This window comes from Notothenia rossii, assembly GCF_949606895.1.
Source record: "Notothenia rossii genome assembly, chromosome: 1".
NCBI classification, from domain to species: Eukaryota; Metazoa; Chordata; class Actinopteri; order Perciformes; family Nototheniidae; genus Notothenia; species Notothenia rossii.
In genome coordinates, this window is record NC_136912.1 from 43,849,159 (window position 1) to 43,874,263 (window position 25,105).

The 25,105-nt window shown below is 40.4% G+C and overlaps 1 protein-coding gene across 24 annotated transcripts in view; it reads left to right on the forward strand.

Annotated features, from left to right (window-relative positions):
- Nucleotides 1-25,105, forward strand: part of rims1b (regulating synaptic membrane exocytosis 1b) — a 172,185-nt gene that overhangs the window by 41,621 nt on the left and 105,459 nt on the right. For 21 of the 24 annotated variants that reach the window (XM_079684254.1, XM_079684255.1, XM_079684236.1 and 18 more), the window contains exon 3: nucleotides 5,571-5,591. The exons of 2 other annotated variants lie outside the window; for them this stretch is intronic. In XM_079684254.1, coding sequence (XP_079540380.1) covers nucleotides 5,571-5,591 — 21 coding nt within the window. Of the gene's footprint in view, nucleotides 1-5,149; nucleotides 5,162-5,570; nucleotides 5,592-25,105 lie in introns of all 24 variants that reach the window. One more of the 24 variants, XM_079684247.1, reaches the window with a different exon arrangement.

Sequence of the window (25,105 nt, forward strand, 5' to 3'; positions counted from 1 at the left end):
ATCTCATTACATTACTGGCTTTTAGCAAGAGCTACTTATGCACACTTTATTACCGTAGAAAAAAAATCTAATTGAAGGAAAACGTCATAGAAAACAACACTAGATGCATACAACTTGTGTCTTTTGCTGAATTTCACATGAGAAGCAATTTTCTCTTTGCTCACCACGAGGTTGTGCAAAGACCCTTGCGGTGAGACTGCTAGTTACGTTTTGTTTCTATGGTTACCTCCTCTGCTAGCTTGCACCACTACATACAGCTGCACTAAACACATAACACAACTGACAGTAATGTTATACGTTTTTAAATGTTTTTGTCACGTAAAACCTGATGATGCTAGAAGAAACTTAAATAAATAAAGATCACACATGTGGAATATGGATGCATTTGTCTTCTTAAGTAGAATTTTGAGCTGGTTATGATAGCTTAAAAAATAAGGGATAACAGGCAGTGGCTGTGATCGACTAGTAATAACGTTAAACTTAAAAAATTGAGAACGTGAACAACTTCTTGGAAGTAATCTCAGGTGCTGCGTCGCAGCATTCAGAGTAATTTGCTCACATTGGGTTCAACGCGTCATAGAGCGAGCAAGTCATTTCATTGGACGAGAGGCATACTATGAGAGCTGGTCAGAGGGATGCGTTCAAATTTAGTCAGTAATTTGAGGAACTGCCGAAATGGCGAACGCAGATACAGTTGAGCTCGAAAACCCTCCAGCATCATTGAAGTCTCCGGTTTGGGAACATTTTGGTTTCGCAGTTACGTACAAGGATGACGGACAAAGACAGGTGGACCGAACCAAAGCTTTTTGTCGGCATTGTTCAACTAAAATTGGTTAGCAATGGCTGGCAATACATCAAACTTGCACACTCATTTGAAAAGGCATCACCCGAACGTGAATATCACCGGTACCAAAAGAAAAAAGACTGAAGTGCAAACCCAACTCCCACTGGCATTTAAGCCGCCACCACTCGCAAAAAGTTCAGACCGAGCCAAAGCTATTACAAACGCCAAATATCCTTATGTTGCCATGTTAGCAAAGCGCTACCTGGCTGTATCTGCTACCTCTGCCCCTAGCGAGAGGGTGTTCTCCACAGCAGGATACATTGTTAGTGCCAGCAGATCTGCCCTTTCAGCAAGCAATGTGGACAAGTTCATTTTTCTTTCAAAAAACATGAAAATACAATGACAAGCAAGTCATAATGTCAAACTGGCTGCTTAGGTACTAGTACAGTACAGTTTACAGATTATTTCAGTTCATCGAAATGCTGAACCTTAATGTTTATTTTATTATATTTTCTATTTATTTGAGTGAATACATTATTCACAGTTTAATAATAATAAGAAATATATATATATATATGTTTTGTTTTGTGAAAAAAAATTCTGCTCTACCGAAAATGTACCGAACCGAACCGTGACCAAAAAACCGAGGTATGTACTGAACCGAAATGTTTGTGAACCTTTACACCCCTACCTCCTACTGTATGTCTTTTACAATTTTCAACTTCACTTTCCTTTGACATTCATTAGTAAAATGTCATGAATAATGATGCGGCACAGCCTGTCCTCTGTGGGAAAACTACAATCCTCTTAGCGCATCTACATGCTTTACCCCTACATTGTTATCATGTGGTTTTATGTGGGCTTTATCAACGTGGATATCATTGAAAATATATAATTTCATTACCGGCTTTTGAATTCAATTAAAACAAGGAAAACCAAAGGAAACGCTTGTTCTCCCTCACCCACCTGTCCACTCATATCACTCCGCACAAATCTCAATTAGATTTGAATCGTCTGAAAACATTTGAATTAATAATACTTATTGCAATACATGCATTACTTCTTAGGTCTGTACATCGTCTACTGCAGGGGTTCCCAAATTTGGGGTCGCAACCCCCCGGGGGTCGCGAGATAATTACAAAATTAAAATGGAAAATTTAAAAAAAAAAATTTTATAAAAAAAGATTGATTAATTTTTTTTATAATTTTTTTTGTTTAAATTATTATTAATAATAACGTTTGCATAGACATTTTGAGGGGCGGACTAGCCATCTGTATAATTTCCCCGCAACGAGGCTCCCCCTTTGACAATCCACTAGCGCAGTGTTTCTCAAACTTTCATACCAAGGACCACTTAACCAATAAAAAACACTCATGGACCACCTAACTCCACAACTATTCAAAAACAATAGGCCTGCTTACCCATTCCAACAGTATATAAGAAATTACAGCCTAATAATGACAGTAGTGATAGTGTAGAAAACTGAAATTAATTCACTAGCACCCCCCCTCCCCCTCCCCCTCCCATCGACAGGGGGTCGCCAGTCTCTGGCACTGTTATTTTGGGGGTCGCAGGCTGAAAAGTTTGGGAACCCCTGGTCTACTGTGCAAATCACCACTCAAACATGTAGGGTTCAAACAAAAATAGCTTAGGAAATCCTACCCAACTCTGTAAACACTGTGAAATGTTAATTTTATTTAATCCTTTAGTCAGCATAACGTTCTGGGTCACAGCATAGCATAGCTGAAAACAAACTAACAAGACTGTTAACTTAAATCCACAATGCACTGAAGACACAGAGCAGTGCTACAAATAATAACACCAACACGAATATAACCAATAAAAACTATGCATTTGATCCAATTTGATATATCCATATAACCAAACACTATTTGAAAACTATGGGCTCCAGCCCAAAGATAGGACCTCCCCCTGGGTACCTTCCCTCACGATGGCCCCTTCATCCTTTGGCCTGCTGGTCCCCAATCTGCTCAGGATCCGCCGGGCCCAGCTGGGCCTGAGCTCATACTGGCACCACACGTTCTGAAGAACAGGGGATAAAGATAGTATCCTATGTTATATCACTTTCACAGCAGACAGGCTGTTACATGAAAACACAGACATGAGACGAGCTTGGTGCAAAAGCAATCTGCAAATGAAACACATAAAGGAAAGGGATTTATTTGCTCAAAAACATTAAAAAAAGTGTTTTAATATAGAATTTAATTCCCTTTTTATGTTGCTTGTCGTCAAATACATTTGCAATTTGAGCCTAAATAATTTAACACAGGCAAAATAAAGGTTGAATTAGTGCAGATGTAATGAATTATATTATTTATTTATTGTATCATCTGTAACAATTACATATCCTCTTATGGATATTAAAAATAAATCAATGAGCATCTTTGTGTTCAGTCAAAATATACTGGTTTGACAGCAGATAGTACAAATATTCTATACATGCTCCCTTTTTATATCATGTACTCCTATCATCCACTTGCAGCATGGGCCTATGATCAAATAGTGTAAATTAAGTCTGACATTGATATACAAAATAGGATCTTTAGTTTTTTGTCGAACAATAAGTTTACTTTTAGCTCTTATTCCTGCTTTTCAAACACGGTTTTTCATCACTTCACCAAAACACATCTGAGTTTCTGAACCTACTGAGCAATTGAATTCATGAATCCTTCTAAGCGATGAAAGAACACAACATCAAATCAAATCAAAGTTTATTTATAAAGCACATTTAAAAGCGATTTTTGGTCGGGCCAAAGTGCTGTACATGTAATAAATACTACAATCACATAAAAACACATTACTACAATCACAATAAAAGACAATAAATTACAACAGATACATTGTCTTCCATTCCTTTTTCTGTGTGTACATCTCTGAAAGGTTGTGAATGTGGGGGGGGGCAGCGCTTGCCTCTGTCCCGGGTCGTCCGGGCCAGCCGAGCAGAATAACACGGTTAGGAAGGTGTGAGCTTTGTTTCAATACATACAAATCTTCTCCTGCCTATAGTGGGCTTATTTATCCATCAGCAGCAGCACAATGATTTACTTCAGTTTGCCGTTAAAAAACACAACAGTATTCAAATAAACGGTGTGTGCTTGTACAGCATAACATTAGGAGTTTAATATACAGCATGTTTGCTTTATCAGCTATATCCATGTGGTTTAGGGGGGCTCAATTCAGATGTGAACGCTGTTAAGCTTGAGAACATGAATCTACACATTCTTATTTAGTAGTATTAAAGAGGCCTTTTCTGGGTTTGTCTTTTCCTGTAGTGTGTTATATACTGTAGGTTCTTTGCATGTGAATGGTCTGAAAAGGCTTGAATCCCAAAGTTCCCTCCAGAATGTATTCTTCTTCTTTCTTTTTGAACATTAAAGCACATTAACATGTCATAGCAGGGGCACACAATACTAAAATGAACCTAACAATGAGCAGTATGTGTCCTCTTTAAATAGACTGTGAGTACACTTTAATATCAACTCTCAGATTATGTATTATAAATCATTATATATTAAGCACTTTAGGGGCCAATTGTTCTTAAATACTGGTCTGTATGAGGCCATATTCTGTGTTCAGCTTTCTATAATAATGAATCAGTTCCTAATGACAGAGCTGTAGTGCTGCTCTGTGCCCTGCAGAAGGCATCACAACATCATTTGCAAATACCAGCCAAACAGAAAGTCTCAGCCCTGCTTAACATTAGAGTGAACACACGTTACTGTTAATAAAGAGGGACTACACTTAATGTATGTTTAACTCATTCATCACCCTGTACACTAACAACAACCACTCAGCCCTTATTAGTTTGTTTCCTGAGGTATAACTCAAAAACATGAATGTTCCCTCCCACCTCCCAACATCTGAAGTGCTTTCATTACCAGCCATGTGAACATTAGATTAGTATTTTGAGGTGTTTGTTGTTGAAGGATGCGCTCCATGTTGTTTTGCTGTCCCACTTTCGTGTTGGTGTTGAGGAGCCGTGAAACATCCTTGATGTAGTCACAGGTAATGATTCATGCCAAGGTCATGCTGAGTCATGCATGTTGCCGCAGCCTAACATTTCAGTGTTCACATACATTCACATACTGTCGCCCCCCCCCCCCCGCACCTCATGCCCCCTCACTGAATATGAAGTATGCCTGTGAAATCATGCAGAATGTTAATAACAAATGTTTGCACTCTACCCTTTCTTTCTCTTTGTTCTTTCCCTCTTTTTCCCAACAATTCACCCTCTCTTCATTTCTTTTATCTTCCACATCCTTTCATTTATTTCTCTCCTTTCCTTTACTGCTTTACTTCCACCATCACTTTTCTCACTGCTACCTGGACTGCATGACACAAAGGAGGACAAAGTGGTTAGCATCTTTTTTTGTGTTTTCTCTATGCTGTGAATGTGATGTTTGTTCCCCCCTGAAAAATGCTGGCTTTGTTCAAATCAGGAACTTAGATCTCTCATGATGACCCCTTGAAAGGTAGTTTAGTGTCTTTCATATTGGCCAGACCTTTCCCAGCTGGAAAATAAAGGTCGAAAAGCAACAATATTAGATGCAAGAGAGCAAGCTATCCGATTGGAACGGAGCCAGAGTATGTACAAATCCACTTATAGATTACTGACTTAACTGAGCAGAGGGAATCCCTGATAGGTCATGCTTTTTATTAACTTTGATTCTCAGGGCGTTTACAGTACTGTGTCCTCCGAGGATTCTTCCCAGTGTAAACCCTGTCTAACTCTGTGTCCGTTGTCTGTCTCCTCCCCTTGCAAAGTGTCTCATAGTGAAAGACAGGGTAAGGCTTACTGGGTGATGGATTTTGCTGCATGGGTCACAACTTTTGTCTCCCCTTCACACTTGGGTCTGTGCTCATTCACAGTGTCAAACAGTAAACCAGACCCACTATCTGCCTCATAGATCATTGTAGTAAAGTGGTCCCAGGGCAGCTGGCTGCTGATCCTGCATCAGTACTCTGTGTAATCCTGAGAATGAATGCAGACCCTGAAAATCGACTGGAACACGAGCATGAGGCATACAGAGGGGACCCCTCCGACCCATCCTGACCCCTCTTCCTATGGCTGTAGGCATGTCTGTGCTGAAAGGGATCCAGTGGAACCTGGTTTAAACTCCTTGATACATTGGGATGGGAGATTGGCATGCATATGAGAAAGCACTCGACCTACAGACCATTTATCTGAATGCATAATGAATGCACACTCATGCCTGTGCATGCTTTCCCTGCCTGTGTGCTTGAGAGCAGACGTGCCTTGCCATGGGGAGACGGGAGGGGCCCCATAAGGCTTGGACCCTGCAAAATGTCACCAGTGTTGTTACTGCTGAGCCCTGTCAAAGTCAGGAAGATAATTTTAGATTGGGATGTCCTTGAATGATCAGAAATAGGATTCATGGTTTGACTGCACATACAGTATGCATCCTTATACAACTTATGAAATAATTGGTGGCTCATGTTCTTTAACCTGTTAAGCCTGGAGGCCCCCCGCCCGCGAAATTGTGTCTCAGGGCTTCTTAACATTTACAAACCTATGAATGTGTCATACCCACTTAACGGGAAGAAACTCAGCTACCTGACGATATGAACCATTTTTAACGAAACAAAACACAAGTCTCACAAGAAGCGTCTAAATGAGCCCTGAGCGAAAAGATTCTAACGCAACTCACAGTAAAATACCCTTATTACTTATCGGATCTGCAAAAACAAGATATCGATTAGCAAGCTGAGATTCCACAGATTCCAGAAATATAAGTATTATTACATGTTACTTGTTAGACGCTTTTATCCAAAGCGACTTACATATTCAATACTGTGGACAATCCCCACAGGAGCAATTTGGGGTAAAGTGTCTCAGGGACACAACGACATGCTGACTGCAGTGGGGTTTCAACCTGTGACCCCCTGATCCGAACAGCAACGCACTAACCCACTGCACCACACGCCTCCCTCATCACTGAGCGATCAAAAACTCGCCGTGGGAAGCAAACCCAGACATTACACCACGTAGCTTTACGGAGCAAACGCGGCACATTGTCTTACCTTTGCTGTTGTTCTGATCAAAAGTTGTGTTCAATGGCATTACAACGATAAAAACGCTGCTGAAGGTTAATCCAATGGTTAATCCAATGTGTCTGTGCCACTTTGAGATGATTACTGATAATCCATCATCATATATATGGAAAAAACTGAGTTTTCATATATAGCTGCTATGATAGCTAGTGTATGACAGCTTCCGGTTTTGGGCATTCTGGCTGCGCATCGCTCTATTCACCAATGGGTAATGTTTAGATGGATTTTAGGAACTTCCCCTCGATTCTATTGGCTCTAACGGTTAAAAAAAGATGTCAATCATCAACATCGACCAAGGGGGGCCAGAGATATGGAAAATCCACCCAAATGACCCCAGAAGAGGGTTTTTCTTCTAAATCTCTCTAAAAAGGTAAAATGTCACTTGTTTTGCATCAATCTTGATACAGGGTACTTATTATATGTTATAGTTTGGATTCCTAAAGCTTTTAGTCTACTATCCCACCATTCAAGGGTGGTTTTCTTTTTTTGGACGGACACTATAATTTACATTTTTTTACAATGTGCAATCTGAATTTTCTTTAAAATAAAAATATTCTATATTGATTCTGACTTTTCTACATCCAACTCACAGGTTTATCATTGCTTTGAGAAAGAAGATTATTAATTTAACCCTTTTAGAAGTGAAGAAATAGTCATTTGTTCTGGTAATGTCATTTTCGAGCCTGAGGCCTGAGAAAAAGGCACAGGGCTTAACAGGTTAAACAGGATTTTGGTAATGGTTTACCAAGGCGTTCTAACTGCCAACTCATCAAATACAGCATCTCGGTCAGTGACCACATGTCACACACACAAACCCTGCTAGGATGAGTTTTGGACATTCATGGCTGCCTCCAGTTGCTGTAGTTCATCATAACAAAGCAAAAGAAGAAGAAAGTTAATTAATATACCGTGACAAAGTTCACATAGGGAGGAGTTTGGGGTGGATGGATGGGCCAAACAAATGAGAGCCGTATGTGTCCTGTGTGAAACTGAAACTCTATATACTAACTGACGTCAGCTATGCAACTTACTGTGTTATAAATAACACAGTATTAACCTAACCCTAACCCTATAACACAGTATTTATTTGAACCCAAACAATGATCTCTTCCTAAACCTAACCTAGTAGTTGTGTTGCCTAAAACTAAGCAAGTAGTAACATAACACACTGAACGTTACGTAGACCATGTCATGCAAGGTAAATGAAGTCAAGTGTTGACTTGACTTCGAGTGTTCGATTAATACATATGTTAGTGGGTTTGTAAGGGGTGGGCATATATGTCAAGATAGTTATGCATATTTCTGTCAGATATCTTGAGGTTAGGGGTCATTGGGCCCCTTTGAACATGTCCATGCCAGTTTTTCCCCTAGCCAATTTGAGCCTAACTAAGAAGCATTAGCCTCTGTCCAAGGGCTGAGCTAGCATGACATGTTTGGAACCAATAGATGGATCTTTGCTCTAGCTTTAAACCTGAGCCTACTCTCTTAAACACAATGATGTCCGCCTGGATTGCCATAGATAAAAAAAGGGAACATTTGATATTTTTAGCCTTAATATTCTCATCTTATTATTCTCTGAAACCATGATACACACCAATTAATGCAATTACTCAGTGTTGTAACTGACTATGAATTTAATCGTTAGATAGGTAAAGGAACATATGCAGCAAGCCAGTCAATTTAACTAAATAAACCCCGATAAGGTGATCAGGACCCCAACGGAAACTTCTTAACCTGTTAAGCCCCAAGCCTGTTTTTCAGGCTTCAGGCTCGAAAATGACATTCCCAGAACAAATTACCATAACTTCACTTCTAAAAAGGGTACATTTTCTCAAAGCAATGATAAACCTGTGAGTTGGATGTAGAAAAGTCAGAATCAATATAGAATTGTTTTATTGTAAAGTAAATTCAGATTGAACATAGTAAAAAAATGCAAATGTTAGTGTCCGCACAAAACAAAAACATTACTTATCGTGAAAACCACCCTTGAATTAGGCATGGGCGGTATCATTTTTTTCATACCGTCATACCTTGCTGACATCATACCGTGGTATACGGTATATGACGGTATCAGTCCCAATTTAAGGGGTAATTTCTCCCCCAAAAAATATTTTTACTCACTATATCAACAGCCAGCCCCACCAAAAATATTTTCCATCAGCCGCCACTGACGGTATGACTTGGGTCGACTTGAGTGAGGTGGCGTTCGGCGGCAAATAGATGTTTCGAACGGTATATTATATGTTCGGTGTAAAATGCAGCCCGAGCCGGTAGACGCTCGCAAAGTGCCGCGACGTGCGCGCAAGTGCAAAACAAGGGCTGCATACATGACACATTGTGCAAATGGCACATTTTGAGATCGGATACAGGACGCGTTTGTAGATGTCCGACGTTGTTTCCATAGTGAGCTAAGTTAACAATATATCATCATACATAAACATTTTCCGGGAGTAAATACTTGACTTATGTAAACTGTGTTCGTTATTCTCCCGTCCAGGAGAGAAGCTTTAAAAGGAGACTAAATGGAGTCTCTGTGAAAGTTCAATTGGGTACTTTAATTAAAAAAGGCGCGGGTTGGTCACAAGCATGATATTGTTCAGTCAGACAAACAGCTGTGATCCGCTCCTCTTTAGGGAAGCCAAGAGTTGGATCTCTCCTCCGGTGCTGTTATATATCCTCTGCTGGCTCCTCCCCGCCTGCTGGCTCGCCTCGTCTCCAATGTCCGTTGTTGCATTTAAACAGAGGATTGGCTCCTTTCACATCCAATATATGCTCAACACGCCTCTTCTCCTCATATTCTCTTTCATCACTTTTCATTTAACACATTCTAAACGCTGTAATCAATACTCTAAAAAATACTTATCGGCTCGTTTGGTTTCCGGTCATTCCGGATGTTGTCACATGCTACTCTCGTCTGTAAACAATAATGTATTCAAATAAACTGTACCTTCATTTAATATTCAGCATGGTAGTATCTCGACATCTATAGTTGTAGTGTTAAATCAGTAGGCTTCGGTTTGCACCACTCCATATCATTTCGCTACTAAATTCACCTCTTTAGGAAATCGTATATTAGCCACATGCTACATGCGTAATGAAGGATTTTCAGAATAAAAGCTTAACTGCTTGTGCACAAGAATTTCTGTTTTTTCAGTATAAAAGAGCGTTAAAACTGACGGCATGTTTAAACTTTTTTTAAATTTCCCCATTAAAACATTGATTTTAATTTCTAACACTTATTGAATAAAGTTTGCTATATTCACTAACTAGTTTGGCAATATTATTCCGTGGATGTGTTAAAAACCTTATTTCCATTTGATTCATTGGATTACTGGCCTGAATGTTTAGCACGTAAATGCTTTCGTTTGTAAAACCGTCCGACCTCGACTACAAAACCATCAACCAGTTGCATGGGATTAAAAAATGTCAACACTCACTCACCCCGTCTTAAACATTCCCAAAGAAGTGCCTCCGTCTCTCGTTGTGCTGGATGAAGTCACTGGCGACGAGTAAACCCAAAATAGTCCCAAACAGGAGCAGAGGCATTTTTCTTTTTTACTAGTTGTCCGAGTTCGGGGCCGGCAAATGCAGCCGCCATCTTGCTCAGCTCAGCTCTGTGCTGAGCTCTGAGAGCGGGAAAGACGGACTGCCCTCCCCTGCCCTCTGCTGGCGCGTGCTGTGCATTACAACCAATGTCGTCCCTGTCAAAACTCCGTGTCAGTGTAATAGAATGAAACGCATCTATGATTTGGCGAACAGTCTGTGACGTCACGGTATTGAAAATCATACCGACGGTATTTCGAAATACCCTGGTATACCGTAATACCGTCATACCGCCCAAGCCTACCTTGAATGATGGGATAGTAGACTAAAAGCTTTAGGAATCCAAACTATAACATATAATAAGTACCCTGTATCAAGATTGATGCAAAACAAGTGACATTTGACCTTTTTAGAGAGGTTGAGCAAAAAAACACCTTTGGGGTCATTTGGGTGTATTTGGGTGTATTTGCCGTTTCTCTGGAACCCATTGGTCGCTTTTGGTGATTGACACCTCTTTTTAACCGTTAGAGCCAATAGAATCGAAGGGGAGGTTCCACATACACACACATGACCATTGACAAGTGAGAGCTGTGTGCACGCAGTTGAGAGCAATGTTATGCTCTGAAAACTGAAACCTAGGCTCAAACTAATAAATATGAAGATGGATTATCAGGAATCATTTCAAAGTGACACAGGCACATTGGATTAACCTTCAGCAGCGTTTTTATCGTTTTGATCACAACAACAGCTAAGGTAAGAAGCTTCCTTCGTGAAGCTAGGTGTTGTGATGTCTGTTTTCGCTTCCCCTGTCGCGAGTTCGGATCGCCAATAGAATCGAGGGGAAGTTCCTAAAATCCATCTAAACATTACCCATTGGTGAATAGAGTCATGCGCAGCCAGAGTGCCCAACACCGGAAGCTGTCATACACTCTAGTAGCTATCATAGCAGCTATATATGAAAACTCCGTTTTTCCCATAAATATGATGATGGATTATCAGTAATCATTTCAAAGTGGCACAGACACATTGGATTAACCATTGGATTAACCTTCAGCAGCGTTTTTATCGTTGTAATGCCATTGAACACAACTTTTGATCAGAACAACAGCAAAGGTAAGACAATGTGCCGCGTTTGCTCCGTAAAGCTACGTGGTGTGATGTCTGGGTTTGCTTCCCATGCCGAGTTTTGATCGCTCAGTGATGAGGGAGGCGTGTGGTGCAGTGGTTTAGTGCGTTGCTGTTTGGATCAAACCCCACTGCAGTCAGCATGTTGTTGTGTCCCTGAGACACTTTACCCCAAATTGCTCCTGTGGGTATTGCACAGTATTGAGTATGTAAGTGGCTTTGGATAAAAGCGTCTTACATGTCATGTAATGATACATATATTTCTGGAATCTGTGGAATCTCAGCTTGCTAATCGATATCTTGTTTTTGGAGTAATACGGGTATTTAAGCTGTGAGTTCTGTGCTAAGTGCGATAGAATTTTTTTGCTCAGGGTTCATTTACACTTCTAGTGAGACTTGTGTTTTGTTTCGGTAAAAATGGGACCGTATCGTCAGGTAGCTGAGTTTTTTCCCGTTAGTTGGGTATGACACATTCATAGGTTTTTAAATATTAAGAAGCCCTCAGACACTGTTTCTTGCAGTGATGCGTTTTTCCCCCTGCGGGGGAATGGGGCTTAACGTGTGAATCAGTATTTTGACAACACATATTGATTTAATCATGATTGTTTTTGCTTTTTCTATCTGCTCATTTACAAAAAAAAATGTTCCTCTGCGAAGAAACTGTGGGAACAGAAACGTAACTTAAAATGAAAGCAGCACTGATGGAGGTTTTCTGGTCACGTTTTATTTTCCAACACTATCTTTAAACACTGCTACCGTGTTTTCTGTAGAGTTTACTTCCTGTCTGTCTTCTTCTGCTGTTTATGTGTTCCAATGCTCACTGGGGACAGCTGAGCCATCAGGATCCAAAGTTTCCTGCTCTCCACAATTATAAAAATGAATATTTAAAAAGTATTTCATGGCGTTTTCTTATTTGATGTTACATTTATCAGACTTTTGTCTGCAGATCTAAAAATTAAAATCCTATTATCAGTGTTGGGAACTTAAAGTCACTGATTGGGATGTTTTGTAACAGAACAAAACTGAAAATCTGTTTGATTATGTGACAGAAAGGCTAACATACAGTAGCTTTGAAGTGTGTGAAAACATTGATGTGTGTTTCATAGCCCTCTCTGTCAGGCTGCCCTGCTACTGCTGGTGCTATAGCTTGTTAATGGCTCAGTGTTTGTTTATGCGTGTTTAATGTCAGCTCCAGATGGCTTCCAGAAACTGAACTGCTGACAATCTGTCTCCTTCATAGAGTAGCACTGCCTCCCAGTGGAGAACACACACACACACAGACACACAGACATACTGTTTCATGTACATTTCATTGATGGAATGTATGAAGTACACTCAAGTACTGTATGTAGGAAAACTTTTGGCAGGGAAACAGGGTTCAGGCTGTACCCGTAGGATAGAAAAGGGGGAAGTGACGTCTGACTCAGAGGTCGCGCGCAGTGGCGGATTTAGGATTGGGGGGGGTGGGGATGCAGGGGTAAAGTGCTATTTTTTACAAGTGGGGGGTGGACCGAACATCCTTTAGGGGGGTCGTCGCCTCCTCCAGGGGGGTACGGGGGAAGATTTTTGTTTTAAATATTGAAGTTACAAGCATCAATTTGGTGCACTTTCAGAGCAATATTAACCCTGTATACTCTTAATAATACCTTAAAGCGGAAAAAAGGCACTGGAGAACACTTATTCATTAACACCCTTTAATGAAGCAAACTAATGCCTTAACTTACTCAAATACAGTCGTTTACTTATTTCGGTGAAACGAATGTGCGTAGAGCTTTAAAGGATGCGGATAGTCTCATCTTGATTCTGGTGCATTGCTTATCGTTTTATAGGTCTATTCTCATCCACCATCTTTGTTTGTGACGTAAAGAGTGTAAGAGTCACGTTTCTGAATCGAACACTCTGAGTGGATGCAGTCACAGCCAATCGGAGTCTGATTCAGAGGGTTGCCTGTCAGTTCCGTTGCCTGTCAGTTCCGTTGTTATGTGTACTGAAACGAGAGCCGGTATAATTCCACGCGCAAAAACAAAATAAAAATTTAAATACGTTATTTTAGTGTCTTAAAGGTAGACTGAGGTATGAAGGGTTAACGTTACATCTTAGGATAATTTATAGTCATGTTCTGTATACATACTAACATATAAGGGTATACTTAGTGTGGTTACTCCATGTTTACTAGCTATAACATTAACGTTACATCACTCTTTTTCACTTCTTACTTAGTCAGCCAGAGGGCAGATATCACCATTAGATTCACAAACCTGAAACATCATCCATTTCTTCACTGCTGGTGATGACATTGTTGTCAGCTGCTGATACTGCTGCTGCTGCAGCTTGTGGCGCCTGCTTCGATGAAAATAACTTTCTAATATCCATAGCTTTATAGGCTATTAGCTTAAAACTCGTCAGGCACTAGGAAGGATCACTTCTTCTTCAGGGCAGGGAAGGCTATGCAGTACGCAGGCTAATGTCCCGCAGCGGCTGCCTCTCTGGTGGACTCCGGTACTGCACATTACTGCCGAGACGTTTTCGACAAAACTTTTTTTTTTTTTAAGTGAAACATCCGGGGCTTTCCAGAAAACATCCAGGGCTTGAGCCCAAGTAGCCACCCCCTAGCGCCCCCACTGGTCGCGCGGCTGTGGAGAAGAACGTGTTGCCCACATTCTGTTACTGAGTTTATAGTCCAGCAGCAAGTCCTCAAAAAAGGCTTTAGTTTTCGAGATACCCCTACCCGAGGTAGAACAAATGACAACAATGATTTTTCTTATCTTTAGGGTCTCCCATTAATTAAATTGATTGTTGTCAAATTTTATTTTGGCGTAAAAAATGTTTTTTGGGTTGTTCTTTAGAACTACCCCAATCCCTGAAAAAGAGCCAAATTAGACCAGGCTGAATATGGGAAAGGTGACAAAAAAGCCCATAACTTAAGAATGACAACTCTTTTCCTCTTCAGATTTGCTGAGGTATGAACCAGGTGGCTGTCCTACATCGCAAAATAGTCAGACAATTATTTAACCAAAGAAATACTGAATTATAGTCCTGGAAACTTAGCTTTAGTTTAGACGGAAATTGTACTTTTTGGTGATAGGAACATAGGACTCAATAACTTTTCCCTCATTTATCAGAAAAACAGAAATCCCTATAAAATATACAATTACTGAATTGTCTAGGGTGCTATTGAACAATAACCAGTAGTTGTATGGAAATATCTTTTACAGTTCTATTGCAAATGAGATTTCTTTAGACATAGGCCTACCCCTTCTCTGATACAGGTAAATTCTGAATGGGGGATAAGTGGCACACTAGCCTATAAGTTAAGAATGCTCACTCTGATGGTCATTATATTTGGAGAGGGAAATACCAGGTGGCTGAACTACATCACCAAATAGTCAGAATAAGAGTAACCCAATACAATCAAGTGTATTAGTTCTAAATTGCAAGCCTCTAAAACATAGGTGTAAATAGTACAGGTTTTATTGAAACTGGAACCTTAATTCAAAGTACAGTATACAAATCATCAAATAATGATGTGAGAGGTCAAGTATAGATACTAGAATATAATGTTAAATGTCAGGTTCCTCAGAAACGTTAGGGGACATATTTTGACATTCTGCACAGCAGTTGCAGAGCTCCGGGGAAGGCCAACAGAGAGGCACTTGCACTTTTCACTCTCTCCACACTTTGCATCTTTGCAATACAAGCAAGTAATGTCTCTCACTTCTGTAGGTGCTGGGGGTCCCATCTCTGACAATCCACCCCTTGCCAACAGGACTCCATAACAAGGGTTTGGGTTCAGGCTGTGACACCATATAGCAGAAGCGAAAATTCTCTTGCGACTGGCAAAGACTCTTCCAAGCCAACACACTCTCACTCCATAATCGTACAGGAGCAACGTTTGGTCAGGGTCCCGTGGGGTGCAGTTGTGACGCTCCTAGGCTCCTTCAGCTTTATAAAGGGACGCAAATAGCTTTCAACTGATTGCAATATATTCCCATCTGCGGCGGGATTTGACGATCATGGAAGAACGGCATTCGTTTGTGTCGGCTGCCCCTAAAGGCAATGTGAGCGTCCAAGTATTCCCCTTACTGTCGATTGATTTTACAGTGATATCTGCACTACTCATCGACTAAAAAACACCAGATTATCCTTGTTGATTACACAACATTGATTGGTTTAAATTGTGTGCAATGCTTTTGTATTTTTCCCCTTCGATTCGGAGAAACAAATATTTTTTCGGAGTAAAGGATGGCAGAAGACACTACACTACCCAGAATCCCCAGTTATCGTTTAGGACTACATCTTGTGCTCTGTTTGACAAACCCCGTTTTTTTTCACCATTCATTCCAATGGCTGGCGTCTATGTCACGTGATCTTCAAATTTCTCCCTGCAGAAAAAAAAAAAATGGCCGAACTTCGTTTTATTCTCGGTGGAAAATGCCTATTTTAAAGTTAGTTTGGCCATTAAAATGCGTTTTGATGTCATTTGATGCGAGAAATATCAGTTGTTATTTCAGATTATGTGTGCAGTGGATATACATGATCTTTAGATTTTTCTAGTTATTACGAAGATTACTTCAGGAAATTGCGTCCATAGAACGTTTTCATTGTTACCAAGGTGGTTGCTAGGGACGCTGCTATCGATATTATTTCTGTTATGTTGTGTAACTGTTTAATGGTGTTATCTTTATTGCTACCCCCTTCCCCGTCAATGCATAGTGTTGGTCCACAGCGCAAACGTATTAGTTTAACAAAATCCGCATCTAAAGATTTTTTATTTTCCCCTGTGCAATTCCAGTCTCACATCTCACATCGTCATTAACAAATTGAACGAAAACATTAAAAAAATAATAATAATACTTTATTCCGAGTGTGCTTGCTTTTCTCTTTGAAAGTCATCACATAAAGGCATTGTAATACATGGTTCGGCTGCATTAAATATTACATATCTGCCGTAGTTCTCTATTTATAGAGCCCTGCTGAGAAGAATTCTAGACAAACTTGAGGAACTGCCGCCAACACTGAAAACGTGACGTGGATCATAAATATATCAGCAATTAAACAACATCTTACATTTCTTTTCACACAATACGTCTCTTTGCAGTATCAACACTAATTCGGCTGACTTTTATATTTGATCCAATTGATAGATAGGCTGTATTTACACCATAAAGGTGCACAGCTGATAGAAAGGGACACCTGGTGGTTAAAGCATGTTATTGAATTTCATTATTTTTATTATTAGATATTAATAGGATCCCTATAAAGTATATTCATTACTCGTTATTCTCTACTAATAGTTAATTAAAGACTGTATATAATGACTATTTTGCACATCTCTTTCAAGATTTCAAGATTTTCTAAGGTTTATTGACATATTCACAAACGGTGTAGTTATGCAATGAATGAAAAACTTGGGTCGCAGGTTCCTCAATAGTGCATTACAAGACATCTATCAATATGTGTGCATACCTCCAGCAATGTTTACTATGTTGAAGCACTTATTTTAACTGATATTATACATATGTATTATACTCTTATATGATGTAGATATTTTCTCTCCGGCCTTGTCAGGTATTGGACAATCAATAAATAAAGAACACAGAATTATTCAATATAAAACACAGAATTTGTGTGATTATACTAAATGATTTACAAATAAACACCACTGCATATTTACAACTGTTACACATGCTGATGTAACGCACATTTTTCCAACTTGGGATCAATAAATTATATCTTATCTTAAAATGATCGATGGCTACTGCCATATTTGCAAAATTTGCCTCTGAACCTTGACAAGTGCATGTTTTAGGCTTATCAATTAATGTAATGTAATGTTATCAATTAACAACAGGAGGGGTCACAAACATAAGACCAGCTGTTAAATAAAGCTCTTCTGACCTTATCTGGCATGTGGGTATATATATTAATGCTGCCCATTATGGGCACAAGCAATTTTCACCCATTTATTAATTATATGTTTTAAATTTGAGTGTTTCCTATCCCCTAAACCTCCAGGGATGTACACAGTATACTGGCAACTTCTTATTATGGGAAATACGAAAACGCCTTTTAAAACTACAACTCCCAGTAGAGACGTGCCATAGATAGAGAACATGTTGCGGAACACAATATCGATAGCAGCGTCCCTAGCAACAAGTAACAAGTAGTTAATAATAAAAGACATTAAGAAAAAGGCATTTTAAACAGTCATTAAAAAGCAACACAATCTCCCCGCATTGCATTACTCTAAATGTGTAATAACCTGCTTTAACCAATAGGTGGTTTGGGTTAAAAAGCTGTCAAGTTTACAGTGTTAACAAAATAAAATATACTGCTGTTTCTGGTTTAGTTTACGACGGATATATTTAGTTATTGTTTTGATATTTGTAACACAAAAGCGATGGAAAAAACCAACAGCAACACAGAAAAGATGGTCTTAACATGACCTAGCGGTCTAGTAGAATAAAGAAGAATAATATCAAAACAAAATATTACTACTAACTTTATTGTGAAATTCAAACTGAACTGTAAAAGTATAGTTTCCGGTCTATTCTGAGCCCGATCTCTGTAGATAAATAAAAATAAAGAACTACGACAGATGTGTAATATATTTAAGGCAGCCGAACCATTTATTACAATGCATTCATGTGATGACTTTCAAAGAGTAAAGCAAGCACTGCTGAATAAAGTATGATTTTATCTTTTACGAAATGTTTTTTTTTATATGGAATGCAGTTGGAGGTCTACCAATCACAGATCTTGAGAACTAATCACGGGGTTTGTCAAACAGAGCACATGGTGTAGTCCTAAACGATAGCTGGGGATTCTGGGTAGTGTAGTGTCTTCTGCCATCCTTTACTCCGAAAAAATATTTGTTTCTCTGAATCGAAGGGGAAAAATACAAAAGCATTGCACACAATTTAAACCAATCAATGTTGCGTAATTAACAAGGATAATCTGGTGTTTTTTAGTCGATGAGTAGTGCAGATATCACGGTAAAATCAATCGACAGTAAGGGGAGTACTTACTTCCGGGTGTACAATTCTCCGTTATCCAATGGGAATGGACGCTCACATTGCCTTTAAGGGCAGCCGACACAAACGAATGCCGTGCTTCCATGAGCGTCAAATCCCGCCGCAGATAAGAATACATTGCAATCAGTTGAAAGCTATTTGCGTCCCTTTATGAAGCTGAAGGAGCCTAGGAGCGTCACAACTGCACGCCACGGGACCCTGACCAAACGTCGATCCTGGACGATTATGGAGTGAGAGTGTGTTGTCCAAGCTGGCAGAGAGTCCAAAATGGGCCAGATCTTTGAGCTCGCTGAGATGGGTCTTGAGTTTGGTGAATGCTGTTGTCTTTCCTATTCTGTACAAGCTACTTGTTGTGCCACAGTATGGAGTCAGATTTGGGTAAATATTCTAGCGCGCAAAACAAGCTACTCACGAGCGGGAAATGTGCTTTTACACGCGCATGAAATGACCCTCGCGCATAGATTAAACCCCCACGAGCAGAGACAGCCCTCTTGCTCGCTCGCGGGAGTGTCAGCCTCACTCGCTCGCGGAGTCTGTCTGCGTGCGCGTGAAAAGTTTCTGACACTTTGGGCCGGAGCCACTGGACTTTGATTGACAGCTGCACAGGAAACCTGGAGTTGCCAGGTTTGATAAATGCCTGAACTATCAATTAATTTGATATAATTAAATGACACATTAATTCTAGGAGTGTACAGGACTGTCTCAGAAAATTAGAATATTGTGATAAAGTTCTTTATTTTCTGTAATGCAATTAAAAAAACAAAAATGTCATACATTCTGGACAAATCAACTGAAATATTGCAAGCCTTTTATTATTTTAATATTGCTGATTATGGCATACAGCTTAAGAAAACTCAAAAATCCTATCTCAAAAAATTAGAATAGTTCCTCAGACCAAGTAAAAAAAAAGATTTATAACAGCAAAACACAATCAAACATTTGAAAATGTCCATTAATGCACTCAGTACTTGGTTGGGAATCCTTTTGCAGGGATTACTGCATCAATGCGGCGTGGCATGGAGGCAATCAGCCTGTGGCATTGCTGAGGTGTTATGGATGCCCAGGATGCTTCAATAGCGGCCTTTAGCTCATTAGCATTGTTGGGTCTGGTGTCTTTCAGCTTCTTCTTCACAATACCCCACATATTCTCTATGGGGTTCAGGTCAGGGGAATTTGCAGGCCAATCGAGGACAGTAATGCCATGGTCAGTACACCAGTTACTGGTGGTTTTGGCACTGTGGGCAGGTGCCAGATCATGCTGGAAAATGAATTCCTCATCTCCATAGAGCTTTTCAGCAGACGGAAGCATGTAGTGCTCTAAAATCTCTTGGTACACAGCTGCATTTACTCTGGGCTTGATGAAACACAGTGGACCAACACCAGCAGCTGACATGGCTCCCCAAACCATCGCTGACTGTGGGAACTTCACACTGGATTTCAAGCAACTTGGATTTTGCTCCTCTCCAGCCTTTCTCCAGACTCTGGCGCCTTGACTTCCAAATGAAATACAAAACTTGCTTTCGTCTGAAAAGAGGACTTTGGACCACTGTGCAACTGTCCAGTGCTTCTTTTCCTTAGCCCAAGTCAGACGCCTCTTCCGTTGTCTTGAGTTCAGAAGTGGCTTGACCATGGGAATACGGCTATTGTAGCCCATTTCCCGGACACGTCTGTGAACAGTGACTTTTGATACCTGGACTCCAGCTTCAGTCCACTGTCTTTGAAGCTCCCCCAAATTCTGGAAGCGACTCTTCTTCACAATGCTGTTAAGGCTGCGGTCATCTCTCTTGGTTGTGCAGCGTTTCCTGCCACATTTCCCCCTTCCAACAGACTTTTTGTGGATGTGCTTTGAAACTGCACTCTGTGAACAGCTTGCTCTTTAAGAAATTTCTTTTTGTGTCTTACCCTCCTGATGGAGGGTGTCAATGACGGTCCTCTGGACAGCAGTCAGATCAGCAGTCTTCCCCATACTTGTGATTTAGTTTACTGAACCAAGCTGAGTGTTTTTCAAGGCTCAGGAAACCCTTGCAGGTGTTTCGAGTTAATTAGACGATTCAAGTGATTCGTTGAACACCCTACTAGTATACTTTTTCATGATATTCTAATATTTAGAGATAGGATATTTGAGTTTTCTTAAGCTGTATGCCATAATCAGCAATATTAAAATAATAAAAGGCTTGCAATATTTCAGTTGATTTGTAATGAATCCAGAATGTATGACATTTTTGTTTTTTTAATTGCATTACAGAAAATAAAGAACTTTATCACAATATTCTAATTTTCTGAGACACTCCTGTAATGCTTTTACAAACACTATAGTAATAATATGCATTCATTATGACAATATCATACTATTACTATAGGAGTGTTCTATAGTGTGTTCAAAAAACAACTACAGAAACACTATATATTATACTATGGTAGTACTATTTAAAATAATATAGTCTTAATATGGAAACACCAACAAAAAAAACCTATAGTAGTACTTTTACAAACACTATAGTAATAATATGCATTCACTATGACAATATCATGATATTACTAGGAGTGGTCTATCTATAGTGTGTTTAAAAAACAACTATGAAACACTATATATATTATACTATAGTTATAATATTTAAAATAATGTAGGAATACTACAAAGATCCATACATAGTAGATACTAGATACATAGTATTACTATTGACATATTATAGGGCTACTATAGCTAATAAAATGGCACTACAGAAAAAACTATAGTAATACGATAGCAGGTGAAAAATACTACAGAACACTACAAACTGACTATAGGACACTATAAAACTCTTACAGTATACTATAGTAATACTATAGTTCATTTATAGTTCATTTCGTAAGAGGTGCATACAGCAGACAGTAGCTAGCAGTTTTCGACAGATACAGCCCACTCAAAAATATATTGTTTTATATAAAATGTATTAATATATATATATATATATATATATATATTAGCTGTACACTTTGCGAATATAATGTTTTTTTATGGACATCTTTACCATTCAATCTCGTCCAACTGATATTGCTGCTGTCACTCCTCGGCTCTTGGTAGTTCAGGCATTTATCAAACCTGGCAACTCCAGGTTTCCTGGCAGCTGTCAATCAAAGTCCAGTGGCTCCGCCCCAAAGTGTGAGAAACTTTTGACGCGCGCGCAGACAGACTCCGCGAGCGAGTGAGGCTGACACTCCCGCGAGCGAGCATGAGGGCTGTCTCTGCTCGTGGGGGTTTAATCTGCGCGCGAGGGTCATTTCATGCGCTTGTAAAAGCACATTTCCCGCTCGTGGGTAGCTTGTTTTGCGCGCTAGAATATTGACCCAAATCTGACTCCATACACAGCCAGTGAGTGCATGACATGCTGGTAGACATCATTATAGTTGCAGCCCAGCTTCAGGACCATCTCCATCTAAATGGCCTCTTTGAGAAATTCCAGTCCGGTTTCCGTTCCGCCCACAGCACTAAAACAGCTCTGGTCAGGGTCACAAACGATCTGCTGATGGTGATTGTCTTTCCTATTCTGTACTACTTGTTGTGCTACAGTCAGTGAGTGCACGACATGCTGGTAGACAGTTAGACATGTCTTTTCGAATTTTCTCACATATGGTGTTGATGGGGACAGATCTCTCTCTCATTCCATGGCCTGCATGCATGTACACTAGAGATGCACCAAACATGTATTTGCTTGCATAATATATGAGCAGTACTTCCACACCTGTGTCATCAGACCTCACAATGATGCGGGAATATGACTCTGCAAGATGTATGTCATGGAGAACCATCCTTGTGTCTGCCTCCTCCTGATCACTCAAATGTGATGTCAAACTGCTGACTCCTGCTGTGCAGATGCTCTTCATCTCCTCCCCTTCGTCAAATCCTGAGTGTAGTCTCTGTGGGGCAGCAGTGACAATGTAGTTGCTCACAAACATGCACAGTGCAGTCTTGTTTCCACTACTCCTCAAGTACTTCCTGTAGTTTGGGACATTAGTTTTGCTTTAGGTTATAACACTTGTGTTATTCTTCAGAGATGGGTCCTCATTACAGATCTGCACTTTTTCCCCAAAATTTGTTTTTAGGCCTTTCTTAAAGGCTTCAGTGGTCTGTGGAGTCCTCAGGTGGTCTGGGAGGGAATTCCACAGGTGAGGAGCAGCTGCACAGAAAGCCCGATCCCCCATTGTGCGGAGTATGGTCCTGGGGGGGCAAGGCAGATGGTTTGTTGTGGAACGGAGGTTGCGTGTGGAGGTTTGTGATGTGAGTAGTTATTTTAGCATGGACCAGGGCCCCGTCTCAGGTCGGTTAAATGAAATCCTTGCTTCCCTCACTTGCGTCGTTTCCCTGTGTTTAGTCCCTCCCTCCAGGGAAAGCATGGAGGGACGCAAGGAAACCACGAGAAGCAAGGAAATTAGTTGTAAGAGCAATGGGACGTCCTTTCCTCCGGAGCGTCACGTGAAGCGACGTCCGTTTGTGATGACGCCGCACAGCTGTTCGTCTGACAGCAGCTCTGTCCCCGTTATTTTCAACACCCCTGCCACATATTTACTGACACAAACATTTGTATCATCTGTTGTAGACCCCAATAAATAAAATCAAATAAGAACTCATTCTCAAAAAAGATAAACGCCATTTTTAAAATGTATAAACAAACAATAGTTTGATTAATATTGATTAGAGTGCACAATAGAATTAAAATAATTGAGAGAAGAAAAATATATATATTATCTATCAAAACCCAGTTAGATTAACATTCATTGGATTGCACACTTTGTTTGTTTGTGTGGATATGTAGCACATTAACATTTTAATAGCACTTAATGACTGACTGAATGGAAATGACAGTAAATGAAAATATAAAACGAAAAAAGCGATCATGAAAATGTTTCCAATAAATGAATAAAAGGATTTTTGACCACTTTGTTGTTCAGATATATCACATATTTGTAACTAAATGATACATGAATTGAAACAAAACACTGAGGAGTGACTCTCGTGAGTTTCATTTATTTTCTTCACTCCGCTGGGGTACTGCCCTCATGTCAAGAACAAGAAGCATGAGATCAGTGCATGCACTGCATCGTCCAATCAGTGAGCGATACACAGTAAGGGGGCGGGGCGAGTATCTGAGGATTTCATCGGAGGATGGACTGGTGGTTCCTCGATTATCGCTCCTCCATTATCGCTCCTCGCTCCTCAATCCTTTGTCCTCCAGCAGAAATAAGAGCCACGGGACGGTACTCAAGATGGCGCAGACAAATCAACTTCCGGTGAGACCGAGGACCGAGGAGCGAGGAAATGAAAATAGTCGACCTGAGACAGGGCCCAGTTGTTCAGCATCTGACAGGAGTTTTTTTTTTTTTAGGAGGTTTTGCACAGGTGTTTGATGTGGGTGTCAAAGGTCAGATGGTTATGGGGGATGGCTGGACCTGGTTTGGTGTGCCAACTAAAATAGCTTCTGTTTTGGAGCTATTTAGCTGCAGGAAGTTTTGTTGCATCCAAGCCTTTATCTCCTCAATGCAGGTGTTAAAGGATGTTGATGGGAACGGTGATGATGATGGTGACAGTGAGGATGCATGTGGGATAGGGTCTGTCTTTATACATAGCTGCGTGTCATCAGAGGACCGACCCTTGAGGGACACCACGGGTGACAGGGTGTGTCTGGGACCTTGCACCTCCCAAGGAGAAGTACCGTAATTTTCGGACTATAAGCCGCGCCTTTTTTCCAATTTTTCAACCCTGCGGCTTATATAACGGTGCGGCTAATCTATGGATTTTTACAGCTAACGGCCACTAGGGGACCTCCTAAATCTATGGGTTTTACAGGTTACAGTCCACCACCATTAACTCTATGGGCTCTATGGCCGGTCCGCGCCCCCCACCTTTAAGCGGCAGGCTCCAGAAGGAAAAGCTGGAGGCCGGAAAAGAGTGAGACAGGTAGTGCGCAAAAGTAAAAGTGGAACCGAGAGTGGTACGAGAGACAGAACGAGAGCAAGACAGACAGACATTACGAGAGCGAGACAGTTTGTCCCCGTACCACTGGTTGAAAACCACTGCTGTAGATCACTGCCGGTACGTGTGCTGGGAGCGCACCGTTTAAGTTTGAAAGTTGAAAAGTTTGTGTGTCTGAAACGCTATGTGATACAGTACAGTTTACACAGCACATGTTCTGTAGCTACTATTGCACTAAATGCTAACACTTGAATACATTATGCAAATATGCAACTTGTTTGTTGAAATGTTAATAAATGGGAGCTTCCTCAAACAGCCATCTCTTTCCCGACAATCCCCTCTGTGCACGAACCCTTACATATGGTAATTAAACATTAAAACACCTGCGGCTTATAGTCCAGTGCGGCTTATATATGTACACATCATTCAATTTAGCTGCTGCGGCTTATATTCAGGTGCGCCTTATAGTCCGAAAATTACGGTACTCTGTTCTTCCAGACAGGTAGGACTGGAGCCAGCTTAGGGCGGAGTCAGAGTCCGATGGTATATTGGAGGCGCTGAAGGAGGATGTTATG